At 39.9% G+C, this 25,090-nt stretch overlaps 1 protein-coding gene across 1 annotated transcript in view; it reads left to right on the top strand.

Moving 5' to 3' along the window:
- The window catches only part of LOC128695569 (uncharacterized), an 854,631-nt gene extending 840,062 nt beyond the window's left edge, over positions 1-14,569 (top strand). The window contains exon 36 of the mRNA XM_070093194.1: positions 12,425-14,569. Within this exon, the coding sequence (XP_069949295.1) occupies positions 12,425-12,670 (246 nt within the window). The 3' untranslated portion in view covers positions 12,671-14,569. The remainder of the gene's footprint in view (positions 1-12,424) is intronic.
- The last annotated feature ends 10,521 nt before the right edge of the window (positions 14,570-25,090 follow it).

Here is a 25,090-nt window from a genome sequence, read left to right as displayed (position 1 = left end):
GTAGTACCAACACTCTTATATGGATGTGAAGCTTGGGTGGTAAATGCAGCAGCGAGGAGATGGTTGGAGGCAGTGGAGATGTCCTGTCTAAGGGCAATGTGTGGTGTAAATATTATGCAGAAAATTCGGAGTGTGGAAATTAGGAGAAGGTGTGGAGTTAATAAAAGCATTAGTCAGAGGGCAGAAGAGGGGTTGTTGAGGTGGTTTGGTCATTTAGAGAGAATGGATCAAAGTAGAATGACATGGAAAGCATATAAATCTATAGGGGAAGGAAGGCAGGGTAGGGGTCGTCCTCGAAAGGGTTGGAGAGAGGGGGTAAAGGAGGTTTTGTGGGCGAGGGGCTTGGACTTCCAGCAAGTGTGCGTGAGCGTGTTAGATAGGAGTGAATGGAGACGAATGGTACTTGGGACCTGATGATCTGTTGGAGTGTGAGCAGGGTAATATGTAGTGAAGGGATTCAGGGAAACCGGTTATTTTCATATAGTCGGACTTGAGTCCTGGAAATGGGAAGTACAATGCTTGCACTTTAAAGGAGGGGTTTGGGATATTGGCAGTTTGGAGGGATATGTTGTGTATCTTTATATGTATATGCTTCTAAACTGTTGTATTCTGAGCACCTCTGCAAAAACAGTGATAATGTGTGAGTGTGGTGAAAGTGTTGAATGATGATGAAAGTATTTTTTTGGGGGGGATTTTCTTTCTTTTTTGGGTCACCCTGCCTCAGTGGGAGACGACCGACTTGTTGAAAAAAAAAAATAATATTAATAAATAATCGATCTGGAGCACTTTAAATGTCAAATGTTAAATGGTTTCGTAGCTGACATTTAAAGCACTCCAACCGATTATTATTATTACCATAGACATACCTTGTTCACTGAGTTGAATCATTTACGCTGCCCCGATACACTGAGAACATAAGCACACAAATGAACACACCAGCTTAACCCCTTGACTGTGAACTTCTTTTGTACTTCCATTTTTTTTCTTGTGTTTTCCTCTTCTAAGTGCTGTTGCATTTCTAACTCTATCTTCTATTATAATGTATACAAGAGAAGGGGTTACTAGCCCCTTGCTCCCGACATTTTAGTTGCCTCTTACGACACGTATGGCTTACAGGGGAAGAATTCTGTTCCACTTCCCCATGGAGATAAAAGGAAATAAACAAGAACAAGAACTAGTAAAAAAAAGAGAAGAAAACTCAGAGGGGGCTGTAAATATTTTTGTACATGCATGTGTAGTATGACCTAAGTGTAAGTAGAAGTTGCAAGACATACCTGAAATCTTGCATGTTTATGAGACAAAAAAAAGATGCCAGCAGTCCTACCATCATGTAAAACAATTAAAGGCTTCCCTTTTATACTCGGCAGGACTGTAGTACCTCCCTGGGTGGTTGCTGTCTACCAACCTGCTACCTAGGCAGATGACAATTATCATGTTTAAAAACCTGCATTATGAAAATTTTTGGTACACATATGGTATACTGCACAAACCGTGAACATTAAAATGTACTAACACTATTCCTGGGGCATTTAAAATAAGGACTGACTAATAAAGGAAATGGAACTTGTCAATATGACATTCAAAGAAATGCCATAGTCTCCTAAATAAAAGCATGTCTTCCAAGACCTGCAAAAAGTACTTCCAACCAAAAAGTGGTCAGTTCAGTAAATGAGAAACAGGCTATGACACTGTCCTGCACTTCACATGAAGGGAATGAGGTGAATAGAACAACATGAATGTCATAGTGAACATGAAATTTACAACCATACAGAATTTTTTTAGTGCCTTGAAGCAAAAAAGAATGGCATTAAATGATCAGACTGTATTGCCACCTTAGTCATGATGCACTGGAAAAAAACATTAGCTGGTTCATCAGAATTGAAGATATTAATGACCAGTTAAAAAAGCTTCCAGCACAACAAACATTGAAACATTATTCAGGACTAAACAAAATACTTTACTGTTTATTAGTGGACTTCAGCAAGTTAAGTGCAATGTTTGCAGCTTTTCCAGAGTGAAATATGGATACACAGGTACAATCTACATAGATGCAACTGAAAAAACAGGCAACAAGGAAGGGGTTGGTTTGTATGTTAGTTCATTTGCATTAAGTTGTTTATCCCACCAATTATATAGTCTGAGCTTTGGCAATAGAAACTGAAAATCAGAATTTAGTTATTGTGCTTGTATTAAACAACCAATTGCTACAATTTCCTATCGGACTTAAACAACCCAACTACTGAAAATTAAATACTGTCTTGAAATCTCTCAGACCCAGCCCTAAATACACCTACCATCCGACTTACGACCAAGCTTGGTTCCGACCAACCAGTCGTAAGTCAAAATGGACGTAAGTCGAACCTTTGAAAATTGCCGACATACTGGGTAGGGCATAATGTCAAACCTTTGCTATATAAACTACCTACATAATACTGTAATGTAATGTACAATCATTATTTCATTTTTTTACCATAATTTACTTATTTATGTACTGTATATAATGTATACATAGTAGTGATCTGTATTGTAAATTTTACATCGCATACAGTATCATACATTACTGTTATCTTTATGTATTGTCGACACAGTGGAATGGGAGAATACCACTGATAGTGTCATCCTGCCAGAATGTAGTATAACCTATACCCTAAGTAAAGAGAAACAACTCTGGAACATGTGTAATAAGTATCCGGCTGGCTGGCCGGGTCTGTGGTTGGGTGGCTGGCTGGAGGAGTGGGTGGGTGGCTGACCAAATGTGGTTTTTTTTTTTTCTCTCTCTCTCTCTCTCTCTCTCTCTCTCTCTCTCTCTCTCTCTCTCTCTCTCTCTCTCTCTCTCTCTCTCTCTCTCTCTCTCTCTCTCTCTATCTCTCTCTATCTCTCTCTATCTCTCTCTATCTCTCTCTCTCTCTCTCTCTCTCTCTCTCTCACACACACACACACACACACACACACACACACACACACACACACACACACACACACACACACACACACAGGTACATGTAAGTCAAGTTATCATACATAGTATAAATTACCTAGGATAACCCAAAAAATCCAGACAAAGTGCTATACAGTGGATCTGTGCTCCAGTGCCCTAAATTAATAATATTAATCATTATTATTATTATTACAATAATACATATGTACTATTAATAATAATAATATTAAGCTATAATATAATAATCGTGTCCACTCATTACTTACCTTAAAATATCTGTAGTCTTAGTGTAGAGTGAGAGGTGAGTAAACAAGATTAAATGAATGAGAGTGTAGAAGGTTGGCGAGTTATGTTAACAAACGTTGTTGTTGTTGAACATTAAAATGGTATAAAATACCGACAGATTGTTAGGTAAGACACATATGCAACAGTTAGGTATCTTTATTTCGAAACATTTCGCCTACACAGTAGGCTTCTTCAGTCGAGTACAGAAAAGTTGATAGAAGCAGAAGATACTTGAAGACGATGTAATCAGTCCATCACCCTTAAAGTTTTGAGGTGGTCAGTCCCTCAGTCTGGAGAAGAGCATTGTTGTTACCAGCCCAGACACGAATGGTTTCTGTTCACTCTGTCAAGCCAACCCGAAAAACATCTCATATTTGTTAATTTATATGTTTATATGTTATGTAGACAGAAAGAGACACACAGGTAGACAGACACACACAGATATACAGGCAGACAGATACAGACAGGTTTATGTGCAACACTGAAAACAAATAGAGAGTTCGAGAGTAAGAGCCTTTCTTGCCACAATCTCCAGTGCAAGATTCAGACTTCATCTTAGGGGCCATGGTGAAATTTACTGTCCAGTTAGTACAGTTAATACAGTATGATGACGCTGATAGGGCAGGGTTACTCAAACTGAGGCTGCCTGCATGACACATTGCCACCGCGAGTATTTTCAAATATTGTACAGCAATGTCCATCAGCCGGCCCAGCCCAGCTGCCAGATGCATGGTTGTAAGTCAAGTGGACGTATGTTGAGCAGGTTGTAAGTCGGATGGTAGGTGTACCTTCTCACTTGACGAATTCAATTTAAGAACTCAAAAATGGAAGTACTGTATATAGTGAAGATGGTAATAGTGAAGATCCCAGGAGCCTATTCAAATAGTTACTAACGATCAGACTGTTAAGACTTCAATAAAATTTCCTTCAGCTAGCATATAGTGGAACCAACCAGACTAAAAAATACCCCTGACCTTATATTGATAAATAATGAGGCTGTACCCTAATTTAAATTCAAGACCTGTGTACACACAGGTCTTGTAAAGCAAAACAATCATGTGGATGTATTTAACAAATTCATATTTAACCAAAAAAAAAAAAATAAAATTGGGATCAAATAAATCATGATGTTAGTGAAATATGTTGGAAGATATATTAATATGGACTTGCATCAGTACAGTATCTGAAGGATGAGTGCAATGACACCATAAGTAAGTTCCAAAACTTACTCTTTTTTAATCAGAGAAGAGAAGATGCAAGTTAGAAGCACTATAAATGAAATTGGAAGAACTCTTAAAATAAATTCTCAAGCAAAATCCAGGGTATAAACCACACCTAGTATCAGGCCCTTGCCTAAAGGAGATGGGATTAAACTAACAACAAAGAAATAAGTGAAATACTGGTCACTGTACAGCTTTGTGTTCAGTGAGCCATTAGTCAGTTTAAATAATGATAATCCAAAGGAGTTTTTTCTCTACGAGACTCGAAACTCTGCCAACATCTCGTAATTTCCGATATAACCCTCACCTCACCCGACTCCGAAGTTATTGATAGCACGTCCTTGCAAATTGCCCTAAACCTAGACTTGTGGTATTTCGTATTCATCAAGAAGTGCAAAAAACTGCCATCTCATACCTTAAATATTCTATGGAGGAAAAGCCTGGACACTGGAGTTATCCCAGTCATTAAAAACCACTTATATAAGCTGATAGCACAAACATTACAGTGATGATGATGATAAAAATAATAAGTCCTCTCATGCATATCTTAATCCTCTCATTTCATTTCCACCTTTCATTCTTCTCACTGCTCTTATCCCTATCTTCATCTCCTTGTCTTCCCATTTTCCATTTTACCTTTTCCCTCCATTGTTCTCCATATCACTCAACTTCACACTGCAACACAGAACACACAAATAAAAAAGCTTATCCAGGATATTTAAGTGTGTCCATGATTAATATTTCATGATACAAGGTTTTGGTAGAAATATTCAGTTGACAGAACCTAAATTGTGACATATCTGCACTTGAGGTGATGCATCAGGCACAAGGGATAACTCAGACATGAAAGAGTACCATGTCTTAAATTTAATTATACTGAGTAAAGTTAGGCAAGCTAAATTCTTCATGTATAAAAATATTTTCAACACTATAATTTATTTTTTGAGCTTTCTAGTACTGACATTGTTTCTAACAGCATTTTAAGATCATACGATTGAGCTTTTTATAAGTTACTTTTGTTAGTTTCATTCCTTTAATTACATATTGTAGTTTTACAAGAGAACCTACCAGTAGTTGGAAGGAACCTTAAACATATGATTAGAAGAACAGTGTAGGAGGCCTACTGGCCTCATGGTAGGTAGGTCCTACTTGAACTCAATCATTTCAGCTCAGTTGTACAATAGTTGTCATGAGCAGTCACCAATAGCCTAACTGAATTGTGATCAGCAGTCAGAGAAGAAAGACTCTACTTCTTATGTTGAATGATTCGCATGGGTTTAATGTTCCATGAAAAACAATACAGTGAACAGTACTTGTCTTAGCTATTTGGAAAGCTACCCAAAATTTTCACAAGAACATGTGAAGAAAATTATTACAGTAAATGAAATTAATATTACAAGGAATAGATATAAACAGACCACAGCATTCTATAATATATACAAAAATGGAGTCAAACATTTTATTCTAAAACAGGGGAAAAAATGAAACAGAATTATTTAATGGAAGGTGCTGGAAAGAACCAAAAAAGGAAAGGACTTTTAACTAATAAAAGGAAGCAGAGGCGGGCCCCACTTATACAGTAGGTTAGATTCCAGGCTACTGTTGTAAAGTGAAACATAGCCCTTCATTCCCTCCCCCCCTTTTTCCCCACCCCCCACTTTCAAATGCATATAAAAGCCTAATACATACTGTGTTTACACTATCATATTAAGTGAGCAGTGGAGATAGGCATAAAAAATGCATATACAGTACACACACATTACTTACCTTAAAATATTTTTGTCCTTGGCTTATAGTGAGTGGTGAATACATGTATATTCATTGTAGCTAGCCTGGATAAGTGAATAATGGGTATTAATTAAAAATTGCTGCATTAGCGAAATGCTGTAAAGCGGGCCATGCATGTATATTATCTCAGAAGCTTAAAGATTTATACAAGCAAGAAATGATTATGCAGATATAAGAAGGAAAGAAAGAAACATTGCCAAAAAAAAAAAAAAAAATAACTACTCTCTATCATAGACTAATGTGAGATAGAGAGTAGTCTAGATTTCCTATTAGCAGTATACGAGTATGATGAGAGTACAGCCTAGGTTCCTTACTGGCAGTGTGGGAAGAGCACATTCTAATTTTCTAACCTTGTTTTGCTCTGTTGAAAGCTTTATCAAGTCTCTCCATTTCAGTGGAAAAAACTGTATACAGCAAAACATTGTCCCAATGATAGCTTACTCTGAAACCTTTATACTTGTTGGCATTTATGCTATTGGTATTTATTTTTAGAAGATAACTTTGGTGTAGTCCGAAGGCATCTTATATATACATTCTTCCGATTTTTTATCTTCACATTTCTTTGAATTCCTTCTATTTTCTTCCTCTGTATCTCATCCCTTACTTTAAATCACTTCTCTTTTCTTCTCCTTTTCATCCATTCTTTTTTCTTTAAATTTTTGCTTTGATTGATAAGCTTTTTTTTTTTTTTTTTTTTTTTTTTTTTTTTTTTAGTATTTTGTTAATAGATTTATATATTTTATTACATTGTGACAATTTTACACAGCCAGAATAAGGTAACATTTTTGTAAAAAAAAAAAAAATTCAAAGTTTTGCTGTATATTATAATTTTGTTTTGAGTGAATATACCATGATTGAGTACACTATAATAAAGTGTATTGTAACTTGAAGAAACTGTCTCATCACCTACAAAGCAAGCCTGGCTGTGGAGAGAGAATCCGTATGGGGGAGTAGAAGATATGCCGCTGCTCTCCTGTAAGGATACTCTTACTACAGTCGAGGAAAATCATCATGATCAACTAGAACTGTTCAATAATAGGCACCTTGCAAGTTGAATGGAGCAGAATGGATGTCTGCAAATTTTGTTTTTTGGGGGACATCATGAAACATTTTTATTTAATTTTATTATTCTCTTTACAATTTTTTTTATTACTGTTTAGCATTACTAGAATTGCATGACAAGAAATACATTGTGTATTCAAGAATTTTTTTGCCACATACAGGCTAGGATAAAAAGTGACGGTGGACCCTTGAATAACACGAAAGTGTTAAGCAAAATTGTGTGTTAAGGAAATTGAAGAACAATGGGGATTAATATGGTTATGTACTTGGGACCTCAACAAATGCAAACCAGCATTTAATTTTTTATTCTAAACACTGAAGATTTTGATGCCTTACATTGTAGATGTAGTTCTAGGACCCAAATCCTAATTAAAGCTTAGTTATTAAATAAACTTAAGACCCTCAGAAAGTTGGTGTTTCACACAACATAAAACAGGCATGGGGTTCCATCCGTAGAAAACGGAAAAGGTTTATGTATTGCTAGTGACTGTTATAAATTTAACACAAGATCTTGTCAGTATAAAATAATCAGAAGTAAAGAATTTTTATCTACCTTAAACTCTGTTTCTCTTGCTTGTAGAGGTAGAAGTGTTTGGAGATGTTTACACATCTCAGTTGAATAGTTGATGACTGCATGTCGTCTATTTTATTAGCACACATTTCACTATAGTTTTCTTGTTTATACTGGTGGCAAGGAGGAAATTTATCCTACCTTAAGTTCCTTATTTTCTTGCTTGTTGAAGAAGTGTTTTGGAGATTATTTAAATGACTACTGAGTGGTAGACTGCTGTGTCATCTGTTTATTGACTGATGGCTGTGGGTCGATCTGTTAGAGCCAAAGTCAGCAGCTGACTTTCCCCATGCCCCATAAATCTCAAAGTAGTTTTCATGCCTGTGGGACCTTTTTAAAAAATTTACAGCATGCCATACAAATTTGCTGTATTGTCTCAACAGTGTTATCATAAAAAGTGTTAGTTTGAATGTGTTTTATTTGAGGGTCTACTGTATTTTATGGCCCCATTTAAAAGTACAGTACCAATTACTATTTTACAATTTCTTGGTTGCAAACGAAGATGGTAATTTATTAATGAACTGCTCTAAGTTTAGAGCTTGTTTTTTAATATAATATTTATGAGCAGGCTGTTTACTTATCAGGATACCTTTGAGTTATATAGTATCATAAGGAATTGCTATACCCATAGGGGATCATACAGTGCATGGGAGGGAATGAGACTTGATCCAAGAGGAAGGTCTAATTTCTTGGAACAAGAGCCCATCACTGGCATCAAGACATCTCTTTGAGGAACTCTCATAGCCCCTCAAAGAGGTCCACGTAATAGGGTATCTCCTCTTATGTGGATGGGTTCTTATGTTTACTAGTAGGATACCTCATGTTATATAGCAAAATGCCTTGTGTCATGTAGGCTATTTTGCACTATCTCTAATGCCTCATCACTTAAGGGGTTATTTTGGTTTGTAGTTTCTAAATTAGTTCCATTCTTTTTAGGTGTAAATTTAAATATTTTCCTTGCCTGTATGCCAGGTAGTATAGCTATGGGATTATAGGCATTCCCAGTACTCAAGTAGCATTAAACCATGTGAGTGCAGCATTTTTCATGCTATATGCTCTAACTTTGAACAATTTTCCACTTAAATTTCTAGCTGTGTGGGGAAACGGCATAGCATAAGACATCCATTTTTACATATTCAATTTATGGAAAATGTGAAGTAGCTGTAAAGTATTAGGTTAACATTTTGGGCTGTATGTCCTAAATTCATAGCGAGGAAAAAATGTGCTTCACTTCCCCCTGCCTGGGATGTTGCTAATATTAACAGACTGGGGATGATGGTGTTGGAATATTACTAGTACGTACTAGTAATGAATAGACCAGTGTCACTATATAAGTGTTGTGACAAGGTTACCAATGATGTTTGTATTTTATTTTAGTAAGTTGGTTTAGTGTAGTACAGTAGCAGTGTACTCTGGGATTCTTAAGGGCTTATTATTATATTATTATAAAGAAGAAGCATTAAACCTATGTGGGTTTGATAACTAAGGGGTATTAACTAATAGGAGTTCAGTATAGGATTTCGTTCAGATTTTTAACCCCGGAGGGTTAGCCACCCAGGATAACCCAAGAAAGTCAGTGCGTCATCGAGGACTGTCTAACTTATTTCCATTGGGGTCCTTAATCTTGTCCCCCAGGATGCGACCCACACCAGTCGACTAACACCCAGGTACCTATTTGCTGCTAGGTGAACAGGACAACAGGTGTAAGGAAACGTGTCGAATGTTTCCACCCGCCGGGAATCGAACCCGGGCCCTCCGTGTGTGAAGCGGGAGCTTTAGCCACCAGGCCACAGGAAGCTTGCAACATGGCTCACATTGAAGTTACTTAAATTATATCATTGTATCAAGAACTTGGGTGACTTTAAATATAGGTTGGACAGGTAAATGAATGGATGAGAGTTGGACCTGCCTAGCATTGACCAGTAGGCTTGCTGCAGTGTTCCTTCATTCTTTTGTATTAACTATTTTTCCATATTATTATAATCAAGGGGGAAGCGCTAAACCCGGAGGATTATACAGCGCCTGGGGGGGGCGATGTGGAAGGCATTCAGGCTTAATTCGGGGAACTGGAGCACAGATCCAATTCCCTAAATCAAGAGCCCCTCACCAACATCAAGGAATCTTCCTTGAGGGGTATTTTTCCATAACCTTTAGAAGAGGGCCTTGTTTTTAAGACAGACAGTTGTTTATAGTTATATATTCTTGCTCTTTTCTACTGTTTTCACTAGTTTTGATAATATATCTTTCAGTTTGAGAAGCAATGATTGGTTTTCACAGAAAATTTTTCTATCCTAACTAAGGGCATGTAAATTGTAAAAAAAATTGCATAACCCATATTAATTGTAAGTTATAAGCATGTCTGTAATCCTGTCTACAAATCCTTACAATAAAATTTAGATACATTGAGCAGATGAGTTAAGGTTGATATTATTATTGCATTCATGGAGGGTAAGGGGCATTAAACTCATTGGGCTGAAGGTTGTACAGGATTGCATCCAATAAATCACAATCTGCTTTGAAGGAGGTAGAAAACAATAAAAGGCTGAAGCTGTTCCTCAGGGATGTGTCCTTAGCACACCACACTTTCTCCTTGCTATAAATGGTCTGACATCTATTCTGTCGTCTAATATTTGGTCATCACTATGTTGATTTAACTATAGCTTGTGCAGGCGCTGACTGTCGTCTTGCAACAGCCTCGCTCCAGGATGCTGTCAGTAGTGTTTCCCATTGGGCCACTGCTCGTGAGTTTAAATTTTCTAGTGCTAAAACGCAAAAAATTACTTTCACCAAACAGTCAATCATCCCTGATACTCCATTGTACCTGTATGACTCACGAATCCCTGAATGTGATATGTAGTCAGCTGTCTCTACCTACTGTTTGATCGCCGGTTGTCTTGGATACCTCGCATTGCCTCCCTGAAAGCAACTTGCCATAGCCAGCTGAACCTCCTTAAAACACTTGCTCATCTTTCATGGAGGAGGAGGGGGGCAGATCATCAAACCCTCTTTTGACTGCATTCAGCCCTAATTTTATCAAAGCTAGATTATGGTGACCAGATACATTCTGCTGCCTCTCCTGCAACTTTTTCTAAACTTGATCCCATCCATCATCAGGGAGTGTTTGTATAGGTGCTTTTTGCTCCTCACCCGTCAAGTGCCTCTGAAAGATTGTCGCGATTCTCATTGTCTCCGCTATTTTATTATTATAATATTTAGATGAAATGTACACAGTCTGCAACACTCCTTACCACAACTTGAACTTACAGGTAGTCTTTGATTTCATCCTTGTTTTATACCACTTTTTTCTTGAGAAGATCACATTGTGACTCACTGAGACCAGTTATTCTTTTATCCTTTTACCTCTCTATACCTTCAACACCATGTTCTTCCATCCAAAAACCTGCTCTCTCTCGTGTATGTAGTAGATATCGCTGCTCCTCTTCATAGTGCTAGAACTTGAATGGATCATAATAGATGATCTACACAACAGCAATCCTTTCAACATTCTTATAAGTGTACTTCTCATTTTATACCCTCCCTCCCCTCCTCACCAATTTGTGGGAAGTTGAACATATGAACTGGGTGCTTTATACACACCATACTACCATCCCTGATCCTGATTCCTCTTCAGAATATGTACCCATTACGTCTGTCACTTTGTACTCGCTTAAGCTACACTAGCCATCCTCTGGACCCCTGGTAAACACTTATTTTTACGTATCTCATTATAAGAACAGCTTAGGGAAATTTTTGGTATGCTTTCATGTCTACTGTAAATACCACTACCTTTATGTGGACAGTTTGGAAAACCAGATTAACAGGCAAGAATACTCATGACAGTTCCCTTTCTTACCATGATGGGTGAAAGAGTAGAAGACCTTATTAAAGATACCAAAGCAAATTGGGGTGCCTTGATGTACATGAAGGTTTTTTTGATTCAAGGGATTTTAATTACCCTTTATTTTGTTACATTGTGTATGACTGTCTAACGTTACCACAAAAATAATACTGTACAAACTTTGTCAGATTTTAAGCATGATAAACATATTAACCTTGTCAAATTTGGGCTGCAATCTTTAAGTTAAAAACCACTTTACTATTATCACTTTTTGTTGACTTCCCTCAGACCATTTCTGTATTTAATCAAATCTGTTTTATATGATTGAGGATTGTCTATACCATACTGTAAATAAGAAAGTCGTACACTGCAATAATTGATTACCATAGTTCATACTTTAATTAAAATTAGTATTTTTAAAATGCCTTGCTCTGCATGTGCCTGCCAACATGTCGGTATATGCTAGACCAGTACAATGAATGAAGTATTAATATAATTTGTTTTAAATCATTATTGTAAAACTGTACAAAAAGGTTTGAAGTTTTAGTACTGTGATGTAAGATGGATGTATGAAATAAAAAAATGCTTTAATTGACAATTACAAATATTTCAGCAGTTTATTCTTTAGATTGACATTTATATTGTTCTTGTTAATATATTTAAATAATGAAATCATTCTTCCTGATTTTGTATTTTAACTTTTTCACATTTGTCTCTTTTAGGAAGGAAGGTGGAAGCAAGGTGGCCAATATTTGGTGTCAGACATCCTAGCCCAGCTCTCCCGTACTCAGTACTCCTTAGCTGAGCTAATGGTTAAACCATTACCAGATGGTGTTGATCCTCTCCATCTTGAGATATATCTCAATGATGAGGAATTTAATAAAGCTCTTGGCATGAGCCATGATGAATTTTACAGCTTGCAGAATTGGAAACAGACAGAATTAAAGAAGAAAGCTAAATTATTCTAGTAGAATTTGGTGAATAAAGTAGTCAAGAATGAAAATGTTGTCAGGGGCAGTCATTGGTGGAATAAAATAGGGAGGTCATTGGTAACAATCTTGCTTATTTAAACAAAATTTAGTCAAATTTATCCCAAGGACACAAGTGAGTACAGATGTAAATAAATTTGTGAATAATATAATGTTAAGCTTGAAAATTTATTGCAACTAAAGATTTTAACATGGTCTGGAGCTTTAACTTCTCTTAATGTACATAGGATGTGATATAATGTGGCAAATATTTTACATTGATATGATTGTGCTGTTCTTCCACTTCGGTACTGAAATGTATACTAAAGTACGTATGTAGTCTGGTGAACACATTCAGCCTTTAACTGTACATAAAAAAATTAAGTTTGCATAAGGCTTGTGTGGCTAAAATGAATCAGTGTTCATGAAAGTTGGGGGGAAGGGGGGGCTGAAAGAGGATTCCCATCCATCCCCCTCTCCTTTCACTTATGGCAACTGTTCTATGTGCCTTTCCACATGCTAGCATGCATTTGTCTGCCAAATCTTAAGTGTCTTCTGCATAGTCTAAGGTGTCATATTAATCAATTTTGACACCCCCCTCCTCCAGGTACCTCCAGGCAACAGACACCTCCAGTAGTGGCCTGAGTTTACCATGCCAGCCTTACTTAAAGGACATTCTGGTGTTCTGATATTAGTCCTCCAGACAAAAGTTTTAGGGCCCAATTGCCCACTCAAGTGTTGAGGTGATGCCTGTGCCTTGCAATTCTTTTGGTTCTCCTTTGCGAATTTCACAAATGACCGCTCTCCAGTAGTCAAACCAACGCAAGTCTAGTCCCAATCCTGGTATACAAGATGTATGAGGTTTATGGTCTGAATTCTGAAATTTCAATACTCTCATTTTACATTGTAATAAAAAAATCCTGTATTGCACTGTTAAATTTAGAATTCAGACTTCACGGGAAAGTACATGCCAAGTCTTCCCCTTCCTGTTGTAACAGTGGGGAGGGGGGGGGCGGCAAAGTACTGTATCATAAGAATCCTGTGGTGCCTCCAGTTTGTACATAACTGATGCATTTGTATCCTATATTATGCTGACCTTTATGGATATACTATGTGTTTTACTGCTCTTGCAAATGGTTATACTATAGTCCTGTAAATATAATAAGCCTCTTTTGTAATTTTGCTACTTTGTGACATGTACAGTATTTCCCTTTAGTGTCGGCACGTAACCCGGTAAATGTCCCCCTGGCGCTACCAAGCTTATAGAAACTTGTATTGTTAGGTTAGTGATTCTCATTGTGCAACTCGGCTTGGTTTTGTGATAACTTCATTCTCAATGAAACCAAGTAAAGAAGTGTTATACAAGTTAAATTTTTTACTATAGGGCTTCATTCAGTCTTAGCTTTATATACAGTATTTAAAACATTTTACATATTGTATAACAAGTTATTTAATTACTATCATAAGAAATTTGCCATTGTACAGTTTCCATTTTTTATTTGTTTTTCTAGATTCTCAATGTGACTGCCCAAGCCAAAGACCCATTGGCAGTCTAGGTGATGGGGTTTTGCTCACCTTTTGAGGGAGTACTTAATCATTATTTGACAGCCAATACTAAATATTCTGGAGTCTTTTATTTTTATATATAACTATGTTTAATAAATTATTGGATATATACCGTATCCCCTCAAGGGTTTAAGATCATGACAAATCATGATTACTAAAATGTTTAACCTCTACAAGTTACTAGCATTTTATGCAGTAATTTTGCCAATATATGGTACAGTACATAAAATTTGGCACATTTTTGTAATTAGTGGTTTCATTAACCACACTTAAAATGTACATAGAAATTTTCATGTAATTTATGCTAAATACATGTGTCTTTCCACTATAAAATATTGTTGAACTATCCTAATAATATGCTGCACGACCCTTGTGAGTTTAGCACTTTGTTTATAATAATAATAATAATAATAATACTGAATGACTATGGGTAAAGATATATTATAAAAAAAAATCCTGAATTTATCAAGAATAAAAAATTTTGGTTAGAGAAGGAGATAATGGGTAAAATCACAGATGTCACATACTTCCCAGAAGATCGTACACAACTACTGGCAAAATTCAAAATAACCAAGTACTTTCTTTCTTCTGGAGTTTTGATTGGATTTTATGAGTATTGGGCCCATTTTTTAAGGGAAATTAACCTATTACAGTTAGGATACAATTAACTGACTGAAGACTGCTAATGCCAAAAAAAAAATACAGCGCCAAACTATAACATCTTTCACAAACATGACTCCACTTTGAAGCTGCCATTAACAGCATGCCCATTCACTCTTCTTGAGGAGAAAGAGTTTCTTGAAGTCAGTGAAGGGCTCCTCATCTAAGGAATTGCACCTCCTCTTGTATCAAACTTGAATGCCTCCTATTCCTCGGGTGCTGTATCCCCTCAAGGAAGGTTCCTTGATGTTGGTGAGGGGCTCTTGATTTAGGGAATTGGATCTGTGCTCCATTATTATTATAATCAAAAAGAAGCGCTAAGCCACAAGGGCTATACAGCGCTGCAGGGTAGGGAAGGAAGCGAGGGTATTGGATGGCAGAAGGGAGGAGGGATGATCAGCAGGTTACAGAAAACAGCGGGGCAGGGGATAGTACGGGGGTAGAGGGTAGCAAGAGATTGAAGTAGAAAGGGCTGAAGGTATCAGAATTTGTGAAGTCAGTTGTTGTCAAAAAGTCAATGAGAGAGTCCGGATGAAAGGTGGGTCCATCAGTGAGAAGGGAAGGTAAAGAGAGAGCAGCGGAGCGAAGACGACGACAGAGGTAAATTCTGCGTGCTCGTTGATAAAGTGGGCAGTCCAACAGAATGTGGCTGACTGATAATGGAGCTTGGCAATTCTCAGAGAGGAGCAAGACGCCTCTCCATGAGATATCCACGAGTAAGACGAGTATGGCCAATGTGAAGACGGGAGAGAGTAGTCTCCCAACCTCGACACTGGTGATAAGAAGACGGCCAGTAACCTATACTCGGTTTAATAGATTGAAGTTTGTTGCCAAACATAGTAGACCAACGTTGTTGCCAACAGGTGTGAAGGTGGGTAGATATTGCAGCAAAATAGTCTGTAAATGGAATACCTCTATAAGAAACTGGTAGGTCATGTACTGCTGACCGCGCAGCAGTGTCTGCCTGTTCATTGCCCTGTACGTCAACATGACCAGGGACCCAACAAAAAACAATATCTTTATGCTTGGTAAAGATGCGGCGTAGCCAAAGTTGGATACGGAGGACTAAGGGGTGAGGTGTATCAAATTTTTGTATAGCCTGTAAAGCACTAAGGGAGTCTGAGACAACCACAAATGATGACACAGGCATAGATGCAATACGGATAAGTGCTGTAAGGATGGCATATAATTCAGCAGTAAAAATACTAGCCGAAGATAGTAAATGCCCTTGTACGACGCTGTCCGGAAACACTGCTGCAAATCCTACGCCGTCAGAAGACTTAGAGCCATCTGTGTACACAGCAATGGCATGAGAATGAGAGTGAAAGTGGTCAAGAAAAAGAGAGCGGGAAGCGACCGTAGACAGTTGGGCTTTCGAGCAAGGGAGGGAGAAAGAACAGACTCGAACAGCTGGAACTTCCCAGGGGGTTAGGGAAAAGTGAGATGCTACATGTACATAGAAAGGTGGTAGTTGAAGAGAAGACAAGAGCGAATGAAGGCAAAGAGAGAAGGGACGGAGTAAACAGGGGCAGCGAACAAATAAAGAATGTCTACTAATATCAGTGACCATTCTATAAATGGAAGGATTGCGGAGATCATGAGAGCGTACATAGTAGCGCAGGCAATGGGCATCACAGCGATCGGATAAGGATGGAACGTTCGCTTCTGCATAGAGGCTCTCGACAGGGGAAGAGCGAAAAGCACCAAGGCATAAACGTAATCCTTGGTGATGAATGGGGTTAAGGCTAGAGAGAGTAGCAGGAGATGCCGCTGAATAGATCTGGTCACCATAATCAAGTTTCGATAAAATAAGGGTGGAATGTAGGCGAAGGAGGGTTCGACGATCAGCTCCCCATGAAAGATGAGCAAGGGTTTTAAGAAGGTTCAGCCGGCTGTGACAAGTTGCCTTCAGAGAGGTAATGCGAGGTTTCCAGGATAACCTACGATCAAAGAGGAGGCCCAGAAACTTGACTATCACATTCAGGGATACGGGAGCCATAGAGGTACAAAGGATGATCGGAGATGACAGAGCGTCTAGTGAAAGTAATTTGGTGGGTTTTAGTGCTGGAAAATTTAAACCCACGTGTGGTGGCCCAATTGGAAACACGATCGACTGCATGTTGGAGAGAAGCTGTAATGAGGTGACAGTCAGCGCCTGCACAGGCAATAGCGAAGTCATCAACATAGAGTGATGACCAAATATTTGATGGAAGACTAGAGGCCAAATCATTAATAGCAAGGAGAAAAAGTGTTGTGCTCAGAACACATGCCTGAGGGACACCTTCAGCTTGGATAAAGTCCGGGGAGAGCACATTATTAACCCGAACACGGAAATGCCTGTCAGTTAAAAAGTTCTTAAGGAAGGATGGTAGATTGCCTCGAAGGCCTAAGGAGTGGGCTTGGGCTAAAATATTATACCTCCAAGTTGTGTCATATGCCTTCTCAAGGTCAAAAAATATGGCAATAACTTAGTGGTTATTCGCAAGGGCATTACGAACATACGTATCCAAGCGTAGTAAGGGGTCTATGGTAGAACGTCCCTTATGAAAGCCATATTGACGAGTGGAGAGATTGTTGTGCGTCTCTAAATACCACACTAAACGTCTATTTACTAGGCGTTCCATTACTTTGCAAACTGCACTGGTAAGAGCAATGGGACGATAGTGGGAGGTTTCACGTCCCGTAGTGCCTGGTTTGCGGAAAGGGAGAACAATGGCGGATTTCCACAGCTGTGGAAGAACTCCTTGTGACCAAATAAGATTGTAAAGGCGTAATAGGACTGCAAGGGCTGACTGATGTAAATGTTGTAGCATACGAATATGAATGTCGTCGGGCCCAGCTGCCGATGATCGACAAGCTGAGAGTGTTGCCTCCAGTTCTTGAAGTGTAAAAGGCACATTATACTGTTCTTCTCTGAGAGAAGAAAAGTCCAAGGGTGCTAACTCTCTGGCAGACTTTGAGGAAAGAAATGAGGGGCATAGATGGAGTCCCTGAGAAATACGGACCAGATGATTGCCAATTTCATTGGCAACATCTAGTGGGTTTGCTATATCAACACCGGCAACCCGCAGAACAGGAGCCGGGTCAGGAGAATATTTACCACTCAGTTTTCGTACTTTTTTCCAGACTGCACTCATAGAGGAAGCAGAGGTGATGGTGGAGACAATCTCGCCAGTAAGTGCGTTTAGCGGCACAGATGACACGGCGAGCGATCGCACGCTTCTGTTTAAAATCAAGGAGTCTCTCTGTGGTTCTATTGTACCGGTACCTGCCCCATGCAGCGCATTTCAAACGTACTGCACGAGCACAAGCAGGAGACCACCAAGGCACGCATTTCTGAGAATGCTTGCCCGAAGTTTGGGGTATAGAATGAGAAGCTGCAGTGAAAACGGAGGAGAAGAGGTGTAAAAGCTCATCGATGGAGGACGAAGAAGGAACCTCTTTAAAAACAGTTAGGTGTGAGTAAAGGTTCCAATTTGCCCGATCAAATTGCCAGCGTGGGGTGCGAAGAGGTGGCGAATATGAAGGGGAAGTAAGAATGATTGGGAAATGATCACTGTCATGTAAGTCCGGGAGAACAGACCAAGTGAAGTCTAATGCAGCGGAGGAAGAGCAGACTGAGAGATCGATGCAAGAGAGAGTACGAGTCCGAGGATCAAAATGGGTATGAGTACCTGTATTTAAAACATGGAGGAGGTGGGTGGCAAGAAAAGCCTCTAACTGAATTCCACGGGAATCACAGTGAGGCCCCCCCCCCCAGAGCTAATGGTGGGCATTAAAATCACCAAGTAACAGAATCGGTGGCGGTAATGACGAAACAAGAAAGGCAATATCCGGAATAGATAATGCCCGAGAAGGAGAGAGATATAAAGAACAGAGCGTATACCACCTATGTAAGTGGATACGGGCTGCTGTGTAATGCAGCGAAGTATGAACAAATAGCTGATGGTACGGAATATCAGTGCGTAGAAGACGGGCACTTTCATTAAAGGTCCCATCAGGAAAAGGATCTGAAGAATACAATAAATTATAGCCTGAGATGGGAGAAATAACAGCAGAGTGTAATTTTGGTTCCTGGAAGCAAACACCAACAGGGGCAAACTGGGAGAGTAACATCTGAAGCTCACCCCGATTACCCCTGAGGCCGCGTATATTCCACTGTAAATAGGCCATGATTGGCAATGATAAAGATACTTGAAATCCGCAGGTAAGGGTTCCTACGGACTAGAGGGGTTAGAAAAGTCCACATGCGGAGGCAGTGGAAAACGTTCAAGCAGCAAAGGAACGGTGCGCTGTGAAGAAAGGAGTTGCGCAGATGGAGCAGAGAAGAGAGAAAGAGCGGAAGGTGGATCAGTGTCCATTGATGGTTTGGTCTCTGCAATATATTCAGAGATTGCTTCAAGTGTTTTGGAATTCAGAGACATCGTATGGGAGACAATATTGGAAATGGTAGGGGGAGGATGAGTAAAGATTGGAACTGTATTGGACTGTACCAAGGTAGGGGGGGGGGCGAAAGGGTGGAGGGAACTGGAGAAGCGTGGCAGGGGACAGAAGAGGCAGGAACCTGGGAGGTGGCAGAAGAGGAAGAAACTTGGGAGGGAACAGGGAAGGAAGGTACAGTACGAGAAGGAGGGTGAACCTCTACACTTGTAACTGAGCCAGTGAGAGGGGGAGAACCAGGGACAGAGACAGGGAGGGTAAAATGAGGTGGAAGATGGGTAGGAGGTGTTAACAGACCTTTTTTTGACTTTTGAGAAGTAGAGGGACGATTGGGAGGTGTCGTACAAGGTCTCGTCGATACTGAGGCTTGTGAGAGAGAACACGAAGAAGCGAGATCAGACGGAGGCGTTGAAGTAGGGACGTCTGAGCCGAGGACAGCAAAAGGATTAGATACAGGAGTGACTATGGGAGAGGTAACCACAGAGGTGGGTGTAGAAGATGGGATACCAGAAGTGGGGGGACGTTTTGAAACACGGGAATAAGAAACACGTGGGAGTCTCCCTTGGAGGCGGAGATGAGAAACTGCCATGGCATAAGGGAGACCTTCTGTCTCTTTGAGGTAACGGATTTCTCGCTCGTTTAAATAGACTTGACAACGGCGAGAGTACGAAGGGTGAGCCTCATGACAGTTAAGGCAAGAGGGAGATCGATTGCAAGACGTATTAGAATGGTCATCGGCACCACAGACTGGGCATTCGGCGATAGATCTGCAATATTTCGCTGGATGGCCAAATCGCCAGCAATTTCTACACTGTTGTGGTGTAGGGATCACCTTTCGAACTTGTAACCGATGTCCTGCTATATAAACTGAGGATGGGTGTTCTTGGCTGTCAAAAGTTAAACAAGCCACATTGCTAGGGTATCGTCTCCGCCCGCGGGCAGGAAGAACGTGTCTACCTTGAGGATTGGGAGATCTTGGAGTTCCAGCTGTTCAAGAATGTCAGTGCCACATGTCTGGAAATTTTGTTGAACTATGGTATGGGGCAGAATGACGGTACCACTACAAGAATTGAGGGAATGATGTTTTTCAAGAGTGACAGGAACAGTATCGATATGGGAAAGACGAGAGAGCTCATGAGCCTGGGTAGCATTCTGTACGGTAATGATGCGCGTACCGCTCTTAAGAGCATGAAAAGAAATATCTTTACCAACATGGCGTAGAAGTGCCTTGCCAATACTGTGGTCAGAAAGATAGGCAGTAGAGGAAGTCGGTCGTAAAGTGAAGAATTTAGTCCACTGTTCAGTCTGAAACTGAGCGTGGAAAGGTAGTGAAGGACGTGTCGATCGTTTCTGAGAAGAACGAGAAGGTGGAGAAGTATCATCAGCAGGTAATTGTCGTTAGTGTTTAGGTGTGGGACCAGAGTTGGTCCGACGTGGAACGGGTCGGCGATTTGAAAATTGCCGCACCGTAGAGGGAGAGGCCGGAAGCATAGTCAGAGGAGAGCGAAGGTCCGATAAATCGAAGGAGTCAGTCGAGGCCTCAGTACCTGAAGTGGGTGAGGAAACAGCACCGGCAAGAGGTACAGAGGCATGAGGAGTGTCTGAAGAGTGTTCCAAAGATGAGGCGGGGTCAGAACTGGGTGCGGTATCAAGAAGGGGCCCGGGGGTAGTAGGTTCATGGACTAGGGCTGCCATGGTTAGGTTACTTCTTTCTTTTTGTTTTTAAGAAAAAAAAAGAAAGAAAAGAAAATAAAAATAAAAAAAAGAATAAAAAAAGGGGGGACCGGGGAGGGATAGTTCCTAGGAGGAATGAAAGGGCCAGAAATCTCCCTCCGTGCCCAAGAGGACCTCAGCACCGCAAGTAGCGCAGATGCAGCATGGAACCCGTGCCATACCCTACCCATCATGCTAGTAAACTAACAATCCGGGATAGCAACCTCACATCTGCCGAGCTACCTAGGTGGACAAAAGAGAGGGCGGCCGGATATCCGCCACAAAGCATACCTCCTTCGGCCACCACCCCCGGAATCCGAAAGGTGGCTTCCAGAGGTACACCCGTCGCCCGAAAGACACCCAAAGCTACTCCGGGATACCGGAGAGGGATCGGGACATCCCCAGGCGATCCAGATTCCACGGCAAACTATGCCACCGCCAAGAACCTCAACGGAATGGGATGGACCCCGGTATCCTTTCCCCTACCTAGGAACTAGCGCGCCTGTGGGAGAAATCCCAAAGGCCAAAAAGAGGAAGGGCAAAAGGGAGGGGTGGGGAGGAGGAGGAGGAAAGGAAAAAGGGGAGGATGGGATAGGGGAGGGGAGATTGGGGGGTAATTAGGTTCGGTCTGAGGAAGAAGACCGACAGGTCTAATTCCTCAGACCAAGAGCCTCTTCACCACGCCAAGGAGCCCCCCTTGAAGAGGGATCTGTGCTCCAGTTCCCCGAATTAAGCCTGAAAGCCTTCCACATCCCCTCCCCAGGCGCTGTATAATCCTCCGGGTTTAGCGCTTCCCCCTTGATTATAATAATAATCAGGTGCTGTATAACCCCTTATAGTTTAGCACCCCCTCCTGAATATAATTCACTCTGTCCATCCAATCTGATATTCAACCTACCATTACCTAGAATGTTACCCTTATCACCTTGCTCTTTAATTTCCTACACCCTACCAAATTGTTCCACAAACTTTGCAATTTCTCTTCAGAATCCCAAACAATAACTGTCCAAAAGTTAAAAAGCAATTGTAACAACCCCCTCACCTTGTATCACATAGGAGAGGTGTGGGATTAAAAGATATTCTGACACTAGCATTCACTTAGGGAACCCCATCTATAAATATGTTAAACATCCATAGTAACATCATGCACCCCTGTCCAAGTCCTACTTTCACTGGGAAATAGTCTACCACCCACCCCTCTCTCCTACATATCCTAACCTGAGCCTTAATATTCACAAAAACTCTAAACTGCTTTTAGTAGCCTACCTCCTATTCCATACATTTTCCACATGGCTCCCCTATCCACTCTGTCAAATGCCTCTTCCAAACTCATAAAAGCAACAAACAGCTCTACCATTATCTAAGCACTTCTCACATATATGCCACATTTCCCTACCATTCCTGTATCTCCCCTGCAGACTTTTGTTCTCACCTCTAACCTTTCACTAATAATTTTACCACATCAACAGGTACACTTGAACTATCCTTCCCCATATAATTGTGTGCGCACATGCACGTGCGCACACACACTGCCAATCCTTTGGTACCTTACCTTCTGTTGTGCATATATTGAATGAATACATGAACCAATCCAAAACACTCTTTTGCTTTTAACGTCTTTTATCATCATCTCATATTTCCTAGCCACTTTACCCCTTTTAATTCTACTTATTGACTTGTGCACTGTCCCCACATCCATCTTGGGCTCCTCACTCTATGTTACGTCTCCCTGCCCCATGCATGAAGTCACTGCCTCCTCTTTATCATGAGCATTCAGCAACTCGTCAAAATATCATTTCTATCTTTCCTTTACCTCTACCTCATCTCTCATCTCCCCTCTTTTGTTCTTTAATTAAGTCCATTTACTCTCCAGGCTTCATTACTTTACTGATTCTTCTCCAACACAGTTTCTTTCTTATTCTCAGCAAAATTTGCTGATAGACTTGCCCATTCTTTCATTGGCTCTCCTTCTGCACTCTAACCACTCCCTTAACTTCCCTCTTCCTCTCCATATATCCTGTCTTCCATCTAACTTTTTTAGTAAAATCCTCTCACAGGCTAGTTTTTTCTCCCTTACCACCCTCTTTACCTCATCATTCTTCTCAATTGCACCCACGTTCCTATACTGACAAACTTCTGGTGCACTAGAGCAATGCATTCTTAAATTTACCCCCATACCTACTCAGCCTCTCATTTCCTGCACTTTCTCTAGCCCACCTTTTTCCTAGTAGTTGCTTTCATCTTTCCAAAACTGTCTCATTCTTTAGTTCATTTACGATGACTTCTTAATATTTTATATTTCAGAAATTTTGTCTAGACATCACACAAATTTTAATAACTATTGGAGTTAATTACCCCACATCATACATGTGGCAGCTGGAAAAAACTAAGGACTGTCATGCCTTACCATAATATAAGAGTACTAAGCAGGACTGATAAAACAGTTACAACATTCTACACAACCTAACCCAAATATGGACTTGCAGACAAGCAATATTCAAAATGTAGTAATTCAGAATATACAAACTTTGAGAAAGCTTTTGACAAGTTTAATCACAGTGTAATGGTTGACAAAAGTCATGTATATGGAATAGAAAGAATTTAAATTTTTTTTTTTAACAAATTTAACTGTCAAATCAGAAGCCTCAATAGTGACAAGTCTGTTCATAAAATTACAGTAACTGCCCCAGTTATCTCTCTCTCTTTATTTGACCTTTTTAAAGTAGTAACACTAGTTGTCCTCAAAACTAACTGATGACATTATCAATATACAGTACAACATAGTATCATTGCAATTAAAAAACTTGTAATTAATGCATATACAATAATTTTCACTTTTCTAGGTTGTAAAGATTTCAAAGAGAACACGCACACCTTGGACATCACTTGCCAATAATGTGTTTAGAGTATGTAAGGTTTCACTAAGAACATTCAGTTTCATTTGGCCAATAGATACAATAGTATCTGCAGGAAGTTCAGAATCACTGCTGCTTGTGAGAAGATAGGCATACATGATGCCTATTGCAAAACAACTTTTAAACTTCAAATTGCAATGAAGAAAGGCAGCCACTTCACTTGGAAAAGATGGCATAACCTAATACACCCTTAATGTATGAAGACTTGGCTTGCAGGATGATGTGTGACCTGACCACTGGATGCAATCTCCAACAGAACCCATTCCAAAACCAAACTCACACAAGTTTAGACATCTCACAAACACCCTGATACTCTTTACTAGGCTTAGCACTGTATGACCCTGTGGGTTTAGCACTCAATTCTGATTATAATAATTTACTAGCCTTAATGTCCAAATATAACTCATCATCCAATCTCTGTGGGTTCCTATCTGGGAAAAATTCCTAAACTTGCTTTGCTGAGTGTTTCACTAGGCAGGGACTTTGCAAACAGGCAGCCTTTCTTGACCTCAGAGGTGAATTTAACATAGCCAGCAGAGAGCTTATCTGTGAGCAATTGGCTAATTCTGGCTAATTTTAGTGTCAGAATGAAATTACAAATTTGAATCCGAGGACAACTGAGTAACAGAACAGCCTCAGCCATATATAAAGGTGTTAAAAGTACCACCAGCTAAGGTCACAAATATTACCACTGTTTTCCTTAATCATGTTTTATAAAAGCAGGCTGGAGGGATATCTAAACTGTGGTATCAGTGTGCCTCTAGCAAGACAGTGATGGTCAAAGTGTTTGTTTTTATGGGCCACCTTGCCTCAGTAGGAGATGGGCAGCAAGTTAAAAAAAGAAAAATACTGACCTGTGGTAAACTGTATCACATTTTATTATCCTGTCTTTTACTTTATAAAAGTTAAACTGCAACTGCATACTGATAGCGTAAAGTACTAATTAATGCCTAGCCATTATTATTTTTATGGGAAGTGAAGGAAGGTAACTCCAGTTCCTTGGATCAAGTGCCTGCAATGTTGTTTATTAGCTATTAACCAACATTCACTTAATTGTGTACAATACAGTATGTTAGCAGCAATCCACAACTAAGAACATTAGAATGAAAGAAACACTGCAGCAGGC

This window comes from Cherax quadricarinatus, chromosome 42 (assembly GCF_038502225.1).
Source record: "Cherax quadricarinatus isolate ZL_2023a chromosome 42, ASM3850222v1, whole genome shotgun sequence".
Lineage (NCBI taxonomy): Eukaryota > Metazoa > Arthropoda > Malacostraca > Decapoda > Parastacidae > Cherax > Cherax quadricarinatus.
This window is presented reverse-complemented; position numbering and strand designations above follow the sequence as displayed.